Source organism: Oncorhynchus mykiss, chromosome 25, assembly GCF_013265735.2.
Source record: "Oncorhynchus mykiss isolate Arlee chromosome 25, USDA_OmykA_1.1, whole genome shotgun sequence".
NCBI classification, from domain to species: Eukaryota; Metazoa; Chordata; class Actinopteri; order Salmoniformes; family Salmonidae; genus Oncorhynchus; species Oncorhynchus mykiss.
The window spans coordinates 42,503,317-42,513,316 of NC_048589.1; the positions used below are offsets into that span (position 1 = coordinate 42,503,317).

The 10,000-nt window shown below is 54.2% G+C and overlaps 1 protein-coding gene across 4 annotated transcripts in view; it reads left to right on the top strand.

Annotated features, from left to right (window-relative positions):
* LOC110506000 (sodium/calcium exchanger 3) overlaps nucleotides 1-10,000 on the top strand; it is a 141,152-nt gene that overhangs the window by 11,344 nt on the left and 119,808 nt on the right. For all 4 annotated transcript variants that reach the window (XM_036962328.1, XM_036962330.1, XM_036962331.1 and 1 more), the window contains exon 2: nucleotides 3,857-5,778. In XM_036962328.1, coding sequence (XP_036818223.1) covers nucleotides 3,926-5,778 — 1,853 coding nt within the window. In that variant the 5' untranslated portion in view covers nucleotides 3,857-3,925. The remainder of the gene's footprint in view (nucleotides 1-3,856; nucleotides 5,779-10,000) is intronic.

Consider the following 10,000-nt stretch of genomic DNA (forward strand, 5'->3'; position numbering starts at 1 on the left):
GACAGAAACAGAATGATTCAGGGCAGAAACAGAATGATTCCGAACCTCTCTGAGAGATTGTTTTAATTGAGCCAAAACTGCCTTTGTGTCTCGGGGACCTCTAGGCGAGGTGACTGGCTGTGATTGGCCCCCACCTGCTCCCGCCCCCCACACACACACACAGAGGGGCCAAAACTGAGATGGAGAATGCAGGCTTTTATGAACGACTCCCAACCATTACCCTTAATAAGGCTTTAATAAACGACTCCACTGCAGTGGAGAGCAGTAGAGCGCAGTAGAGAGCAGTGGAGAGCAGTGGAGAGCAGTAGAGCGCAGTGAAGAGCAGTAGAGAGCAGTAGAGAGCAGTAGAGAGCAGTAGAGAGCAGTAGAGAGCAGTGAAGAGCAGTAGAGAGCAGTAGAGAGCAGTAGAGCGCAGTAGAGAGCAGTAGAGAGCAGTGGAGAGCAGTGGAGAGCAGTAGAGAGCAGTAGAGAGCAGTGGAGATCAGTGGAGAGCAGTAGAGAGCAGTAGAGAGCAGTGGAGATCAGTGGAGAGCAGTAGAGAGCAGTAGAGAGCAGTGGAGATCAGTGGAGAGCAGTAGAGAGCAGTAGAGAGCAGTGGAGAGCAGTGGAGAGCAGTGGAGAGCAGTAGAGAGCAGTGGAGAGCAGTAGAGAGCAGTAGAGAGCAGTGGAGATCAGTGGAGAGCAGTAGAGAGCAGTGGAGAGCAGTAGAGAGCAGTGGAGAGCAGTAGAGAGCAGTGGAGAGCAGTAGAGAGCAGTAGAGAGCAGTGGAGATCAGTGGAGAGCAGTAGAGAGCAGTGGAGATCAGTGGAGAGCAGTAGAGAGCAGTAGAGAGCAGTGGAGAGCAGTGGAGAGCAGTAGAGAGCAGTGGAGAGCAGTAGAGAGCAGTGGAGAGCAGTGGAGAGCAGTAGAGAGCAGTAGAGAGCAGTAGAGAGCAGTGGAGATCAGTGGAGAGCAGTAGAGAGCAGTGGAGAGCAGTGGAGAGCAGTGGAGAGCAGTAGAGAGCAGTAGAGAGCAGTGGAGAGCAGTGGAGAGCAGTAGAGAGCAGTAGAGAGCAGTAGAGAGCAGTGGAGAGCAGTGGAGAGCAGTGGAGAGCAGTGGAGAGCAGTGAAGAGCAGTAGAGAGCAGTGAAGAGCAGTAGAGAGCAGTGGAGAGCAGTAGAGAGCAGTAGAGAGCAGTGGAGAGCAGTGGAGAGCAGTAGAGAGCAGTAGAGAGCAGTAGAGAGCAGTGGAGAGCAGTAGAGAGCAGTGGAGAGCAGTGGAGAGCAGTGGAGAGCAGTGAAGAGCAGTAGAGAGCAGTGAAGAGCAGTAGAGAGCAGTAGAGAGCAGTAGAGAGCAGTAGAGAGCAGTGGAGAGCAGTGGAGAGCAGTGGAGAGCAGTGAAGAGCAGTGGAGCTCAGTAGAGAGCAGTGAAGAGCAGTAGAGAGCAGTAGAGAGCAGTAGAGAGCAGTAGAGAGCAGTGGAGAGCAGTGGAGAGCAGTCAGGACCTGGGCAGAAAATAATGTTATCAACAATGTTCATAGTCATTTACAGAGCATTTCTGAGCATTTGAAACTAGATGTGTCCCAAATGTCTCTGGTCAAAGTAGTGCCCTATATAGGGAATAGGGAGCTATGTGAGACCTATACAAACTTGTGTTCCAGTCCACCAAGCTTAGAAGGCACTGAGGTCTGGTGATCACGTCTGTTATACAGTGGTATGGAAGAAAGGTCATTGCTATTCGTCATAGTGGAAGGCTAATTGGAGCTTTAAACACGCACACACTCACAGACACACACACTTCATTAAATAACTCAATTTCCGGCAAATGGCTTGGCCTGCTGATACCACATGGCTTGGCCTGCTGATACCACATGGCTTGGCCTGCTGATACCACATGGCTTGGCCTGCTGATACCACATGGCTTGGCCTGCTGATACCACATTGCTTGGCCTGCTGATACCACATGGCTTGGCCTGCTGATGCCACATGGCTTGGCCTGCTGATACCACATGGCTTGGCCTGCTGATACCACATGGCTTGGCCTGCTGATACCACATGGCTTGGCCTGCTGATACCACATGGCTTGGCCTGCTGGGCCTGCTGATACCACATGGCTTGGCCTGCTGATACCACATGGCTTGGCCTGCTGGGCCTGCTGATACCACATGGCTTGGCCTGCTGATACCACATGGCTTGGCCTGCTGATACCACATGGCTTGGCCTGCTGATACCACATGGCTTGGCCTGCTGATACCACATGGCTTGGCCTGCTGATACCACATGGCTTGGCCTGCTGATACCACATGGCTTGGCCTGCTGATACCACATGGCTTGGCCTGCTGATACCACATGGCTTGGCCTGCTGATACCACATGGCTTGGCCTGCTGATACCACATGGCTTGGCCTGCTGATGCCACATGGCTTGGCCTGCTGATACCACATGGCTTGGCCTGCTGATACCACATGGCTTGGCCTGCTGATGCCACATGGCTTGGCCTGCTGATATCAAATAGCTTGGCCTGCTGATACCACATGGCTTGGCCTGCTGATACCACATGGCTTGGCCTGCTGATACCACATGGCTTGGCCTGCTGATACCACATGGCTTGGCCTGCTGACACCACATGGCTTGGCCTGCTGATACCACATGGCTTGGCCTGCTGATACCACATGGCTTGGCCTGCTGATACCACATGGCTTGGCCTGCTGATACCAAATGGCTTGGCCTGCTGATACCACATGGCTTGGCCTGCTGATACCACATGGCTTGGCCTGCTGATACCACATGGCTTGGCCTGCTGATACCACATGGCTTGGCCTGCTGATACCACATGGCTTGGCCTGCTGATGCCACATGGCTTGGCCTGCTGATACCACATGGCTTGGCCTGCTGATACCACATGGCTTGGCCTGCTGATACCACATGGCTTGGCCTGCTGATGCCACATGGCTTGGCCTGCTGATACCACATGGCTTGGCCTGCTGATGCCACATGGCTTGGCCTGCTGATACCACATGGCTTGGCCTGCTGATACCACATGGCTTGGCCTGCTGATACCACATGGCTTGGCCTGCTGATACCACATGGCTTGGCCTGCTGATACCAAATGGCTTGGCCTGCTGATACCAAATGGCTTGGCCTGCTGATACCACATGGCTTGGCCTGCTGATACCACATGGCTTGGCCTGCTGATACCACATGGCTTGGCCTGCTGATACCACATGGCTTGGCCTGCTGACACCACATGGCTTGGCCTGCTGATACCACATGGCTTGGCCTGCTGATACCACATGGCTTGGCCTGCTGATACCACATGGCTTGGCCTGCTGATACCAAATGGCTTGGCCTGCTGATACCACATGGCTTGGCCTGCTGATACCACATGGCTTGGCCTACTGATACCACATGGCTTGGCCTGCTGATACCACATGGCTTGGCCTGCTGATACCACATGGCTTGGCCTGCTGATACCACATGGCTTGGCCTGCTGATGCCACATGGCTTGGCCTGCTGATACCACATGGCTTGGCCTGCTGATACCACATGGCTTGGCCTGCTGACACCACATGACTTGGCCTGCTGATACCACATGGCTTGGCCTGCTGATACCACATGGCTTGGCCTGCTGATACCACATGGCTTGGCCTGCTTCAACCCATTCACTTTGAAAAAAGCTCTGGGACCTCTAAGTGCACAATATACAGTATTATTATCTTCAACTGCCATTCATGTCTCTCTCTCTCTTTCTCTCTCTGCCTCTCCATCTCTCTCTCTATCTGTCTCTCTGTCTCTCATTCTCCCACTCTATCTCTAACTCTCTCTCTGTTTCTGTCTCACTCCTCTCTCTCTCACACACTCTCTCTTTCTCTCTCTCTAGCCACAGCCCAGTGCTGGATCCCAGAGGGCCATTCAGTGTGGTAAGGACCCCCAGGACCCCCGAGGGTGGATGGATCGCTTCAGGCCGAGGCTGACGAGGCCGGGGCCGGAGATCAGGACGGGGTCGTCCTCCTCCTCCTACCAAGCCTGCCTCTGGTTGGGCCTGCTCTCCGTGGCCGCAGCCTTCAAGTGCGCAGAGGGCACCCGCACCACCCCCAGCCCCGCCACCACAGACTCCCACAATGCCACCTGCTCCGAGGGCACGTCCAGGTGCAAGCCAGGAATCGTCCTGCCCATCTGGTACCCTGAGGACCCCTCCATGGGGGATAAGATGGCCCGAGTCATCGTCTACTTCGTAGCTATGATCTACATGTTCCTGGGAGTGTCCATCATAGCAGACCGCTTCATGGCGGCCATCGAGGTCATCACCTCCCAGGAGAAGGAGATTATTATTAAGAGAGCCAATGGAGAGACCACCACCGCTACCATCAGAATCTGGAACGAGACGGTCTCCAACCTGACCCTCATGGCCCTGGGTTCTAGTACCCCTGAGATCCTGCTGTCTGTCATCGAAGTCTGTGGACACGACTTCGTAGCTGGCGAGCTGGGGCCGTCTACGATCGTCGGCAGCGCTGCCTTCAACATGTTCGTGATCATCGGCCTGTGTGTGTCTGTGATCCCCGAGGGAGAGACGAGGAAAGTGAAACATCTCAGAGTGTTCTTTGTGACGGCGGCGTGGAGTATCTTCGCCTACATCTGGCTCTACATGATCCTGGCGGTGTTCAGTCCCAACGTGGTCCAGATATGGGAGGGGCTGCTAACCCTGGCCTTCTTCCCCATCTGTGTCATCCTGGCCTGGGTAGCCGACCGACGACTCCTCTTCTACAAGTTCATGCACAAGAAGTACCGCGCTGACAACCACCGCGGCGTCATCATCGAGACCGAGCACGAGCGTTCCAAGAGCATCGAGATGATGGACGGCGGCGGCAAGATGGTCAACTCACACTTCGCCCATGACGGAGGCGCCACCAATAACCTCATCAGCCTGATCGAGGGGAAAGAAGTGGACGAGTCTCGGCGGGATATGATCCGGATCCTGAAGGACCTGAAGCAGAAACACCCAGAGAAGGAGATGGACCAGCTGGTAGAGATGGCTAACTACTACGCCTTGTCTCACCAGCAGAAGAGCCGAGCCTTCTACCGCATCCAGGCCACGCGCATGATGACGGGCGCCGGGAACATCCTGAAGAAGCACGTGGCGGAGCAGACCAAGAGGAGCGCCAGCGTACAGGAAGTGTGTGTGGTGGGAGAGGAAGTCGAGGAATACGTGTCACGGATCGCCTTCGAACCCGCCGTGTACCAGTGCCTGGAGAACTGCGGCGCCGCCCTGCTGGCCATCTTCAGGAAGGGCGGCGACATGGCCAATACCATTTACGTGGATTACAAGACGGAGGACGGCTCAGCCAACGCCGGCGCAGACTACGAGTTCACCGAGGGAACCGTGGTGTTCAAACCCGGCGAGATTGTCAAGGAGATCAGCATCGGAATCATCGACGACGACATCTTTGAGGAGGACGAGCACTTCTTTGTGCGTCTCAGCAACGTGCGTGTCCTGGAGTCAGACGAGGATGAGACACTACTGTCCCCCAACTCTCTCCCGTACCCTAAGGCCCTGCTGGGGTTCCCGTCCGTCGCCACAGTTACCATCCTGGACGACGACCACGCCGGGATATTCACCTTCGAGAGCGACACGTGTCAGGTGAGCGAGAGCGTGGGCGTGATGGAGGTGAAGGTGCTGAGGACTTCGGGGGCGAGGGGGACAGTCATCGTTCCTTATCGTACCATGGAGGGGATCGCCAAGGGAGGAGGGGAGGACTTTGAGGACACCTACGGAGAACTGGAGTTCAGGAACGACGAGACCTGGTAAGAGAAACACTTTTATTTCATTTTAATATGATTGATTGATAAATGGATTGATTGATTGGTTGACTGATTAATTAATTAATTAATTGATTGGTTGGTTGATTGATTAATTAGTGGATTGATTGATTGGTGACTGATTGTTGTCTAGCAGGAGGTAACATTACATCTGGATTGTTTGGTGGAATTGTGATTGGTCATTTTAGTGGGTTCAAGGATCTACTTTATTATAAATTAATCTGGGAGGGCTGGTTGGTGGGATGAGATCTGGGTCGACCATTTAAAATTGTGGTGATCAATGTATTTTTCCCTGTTTATTTAAAATGGGGGTTTTCCCTATTTATTTGACAATGGGTGTTTGTTATTGTTCCCACTACCGGGATCAACTTATGTTGGCTTGTACACACGAGTTCTTTCTATAATAGAACAGTAGAATTAGAGTTGTTTATGCAGATATCCTGTGTGACTCAGTCGGTACAGCATGATGCTTGCAACACAAAAGGTCCGGAGTTTGGTTCCCGCTGGGGCCACCCATACGTAAATTTTAATCATCTGCTAAATGGCATGTTTTTTGCTCTCTCTCTCTTTCACCTTTCACCTTTTACCTGCTGCTGCTACAGAGGATGTTGATGTAGGAGACTCAATGACACCTTTTATTAAGTCATATACAACGTCTCCATTGATATCTCTCTCTCCCTCTCCCTCTCTCCCTCTCTCGCTCCCTCTTTCTCTCTCTCTCTCTCTCTCTCTCTCTCTCTCTCTCTCTCTCTCTCTCTCTCTCTCTCTCTCTCTCTCTCTCTCTCTCTCCCTCCCTCCCTCCCTCCCTCCCTCCCTCCCTCCCTCTCTCTCTCCCTCTCTCTCGCTCTCTCACATCCTGTGTGTTGCGTGCAATAGAGAGCCCTGATGCTGAGGCAAGTCCTAGCTGTCTGTTTTCTGGAGAATATAGCACTGACTGTGCAGAAGCACTACCGTAATGTACTGTAATCTGCACTGAGGTCTACATCTCATGATGGACACAGCATTAACTGTAGTGTACTGTGTAGGTTACGTAATTCCAGGAATCTTCCAACCAGGAAACTGGAGAATTTGACAAATGTCGTCTGCTGCAGTAGAATGGACTCCTAACTGACCAATCTGTCGATTGAGATCATAGAACCTTTGCAGTGATTCCCTGATAGTGGTGTTTCTCCACCAATCAGAAACCAGCCAGGAGGTGTTTCTCCACCAATCAGAAACCAGCCAGGGGGTGTTTCTCCACCAATCAGAAACCAGCCAGGAGGTGTTTCTCCACCAATCAGAAACCAGCCAGGGGGTGGTTCTCCACCAATCAGAAACCAGCCAGGGGGTGTTTCTCCACCAATCAGAAACCAGCCAGGAGGTGTTTCTCCGCCAATCAGAAACCAGCCAGGGGGTGTTTCTCCACCAATCAGAAACCAGCCAGGGGGTGTTTCTCCACCAATCAGAAACCAGCCAGAGGGTGTTTCTTCACCAGTCAGAGAAGCCAGCCAGAGGGTGTTTCTTCACCAGTCAGAGAAGCCAGCCAGAGGGTGTTTCTCCACCAGTCAGAGAAGCCAGCCAGAGGGTGTTTCTCCACCAGTCAGAGAAGCCAGCCAGAGGGTGTTTCTCCACCAGTCAGAGAATCCAGCCAGAGGGTGTTTCTCCACCAGTCAGAGAAGCCAGCCAGGGGGTTTCTCCACCAATCAGAAACCAGCCAGAGGGTGTTTCTCCACCAGCCAGAAGCCAGCCAGGGGGTGTTTCTCCACCAGTCAGAGAAGCCAGCCAGAGGGTGTTTCTCCACCAGTCAGAGAAGCCATCCAGGGGGTGTTTCTCCACCAATCAGAAACCAGCCAGGTGGTGTTTCTCCACCAGTCAGAAGCCAGCCAGGGGGTGTTTCTCCACCAGTCAGAAACCAGCCAGGGGGTGTTTCTCCACCAATCAGAAAACCAGCCAGGGGGTGTTTCTCCACCAATCAGAAACCAGCCAGAGGGTGTTTCTCCACCAGTCAGAGAAGCCAGCCAGAGGGTGTTTCTCCACCAGTCAGAGAAGCCAGCCAGGGGGTGTTTCTCCACCAATCAGAAACCAGCCAGGTGGTGTTTCTCCACCAGTCAGAAACCAGCCAGGGGGTGTTTCTCCACCAATCAGAAACCAGCCAGGGGGTGTTTCTCCACCAGCCAGAAGCCAGCCAGAGGGTGTTTCTCCACCAGTCAGAAGCCAGCCAGAGGGTGTTTCTCCACCAATCAGAAACCAGCCAGGGAGTGTTTCTCCACCAATCAGAAGCCAGCCAGAGGGTGTGTCCAGGCTTGGCAGAGTTTGTCCAGAGTGTAGACTCCAGTGTGTGTGTGTGTGTGTGTGTGTGTGTGTGTAGTGTACTGCTAGGCTCCAGGGCTCGCCAACCTTTTCTAGAACGAAAAAAACTAAACATGTAGCGAGCTACTCATTCTTCCTCTCTTCTCCTCGACTCTACAACTCTTCACCCGGGTCCTTGGTGTACAAGACTCTCTGTCAATATACCCGGTCAAATAATGGTTACGAAGCAGTATTGGGCACAACAGGCCCCATAACAATTATATTTTGTATTTTCCTGAATTCAGGTTTGTCTATGTTATTTGTCCTTTTGTTTTTCCTTTTTAATATATATATATTTTTTAGGGGGGGGCCCCCTAAGTGGGGGGGGTTGTGGAGTTGTTTACTAATAAGACAGTGGATGTTCCTGAGTAGCTGAGTTACAGTTTTGACTTAAATGTTTTCACTTTGTCATTATGGGGTATTGTGTGTAGTTGGGCAATTATTTTTTTTATTTTTTTCATTTCATCCATTTTGAATTCGTGCTGTAACACATCAAAATGTGTATTAAGTCAAGGGGTACGAATGCATTCTGAAGGCACTCTCATTAAGAAGGTTGTTGGGAACGTCTCTATGTCTTACTCACAAGACGGTTATCGTTAGCCTTCCCAGCATCGCTAACTGGCTACTTACGGAGTGATTGACAAATGTACTCACCAAACAGACAGACAGGGGTAATATGGCAATATTGATATTAATTGGTAGATATTGTGTTACATTTGGCTATTTAAGCCAATAGTGGCTAACCAGGGGTGGGATAATGTGTCTTTGATTGGATAGTAGCCGGGAGCATTATGTTTATGACATTTTAAGATGGAACACATGAAAAACATTCATGTACTTTCAGAATTGCTTTGGCGAGCTACTGGTTAACCTGCTGGAGGCCAGGTGCTCCAGGGGGTGTGCTCCAGGGGGTGGCCTCCAAGGGGTGGGCTCCAAGGGGTGGGCTCCAGGGGGTGGGCTCCTCCAGGTGGTGGGCTACAGGGGGTGGGCTCCAGGGGGTGGGCTCCTCCAGGGGGTGGGCTACAGGGGGTGGGCTCCAAGGGATGGACTCCAGGGGGTGGGCTCCAAGGGATGGGCTCCAGGGGGTGGGCTACAGGGGGTGGGCTCCTCCAGGGGGTGGGCTCCAGGGGGTGGGCTCCTCCAGGTGGTGGGCTCCAGGGGGTGGGCTCCACCGGGTGGGTGGGCCCCAGGGGGTGGGCTCCAGGGGGTGGGCTCCAAGGGATGGGCTCCAGGGGGGTGGGCTCCAAGGGGTGGGCTCCAGGGGGTGGGCTCCAGGGGGTGGGCTCCAAGGGATGGGCTCCAGGGGGTGGGCTACAGGGGGTGGGCTCCAAGGGATGGGCTCCAGGGGGTGGGCTCCAAGGGATGGGCTCCAGGGGGTGGGCTACAGGGGGTGGGCTCCAGGGGTGGGCACCTCCAGGTGGTGGGCTCCAAGGGGTGGGCTCCTCCAGGTGGTGGGCTCCAGGGGGTGGGCTCCAGGTGGTGGGCTCCAGGGGGTGGGCTCCTCCAGGTGGTGGGCTCCAGGGGGTGGGCACCTTCGGGTGGTGGGCTCCAGGGGGTGGGCTCCTCCAGGGGGTGGGCTCCAGGGGGTGGGCTCCTCCAGGTGGTGGGCTCCAGGGGGTGGGCTCCTCCAGGTGGTGGGCTACAGGTGGTGGGCTCCTCCAGGTGGTGGGCTCCAGGGGGTGGGCTCCTCCAGGTTGTGGTTTCCTCCAGGTGGTGGGCTACACGGGGTGGGCTCCTCCAGGTGGTGGGCTACAGGGGGTGGGCTCCTCCAGGTGGTGGGCTACAGGTGGTGGGCTACAGGGGGTGGGCTCCTCCAGGTGGTGAGCTACAGGTGGTGGGCTACAGGGGGTGGGCTCCTCCAGGGGGGTGGGCTCCTCCA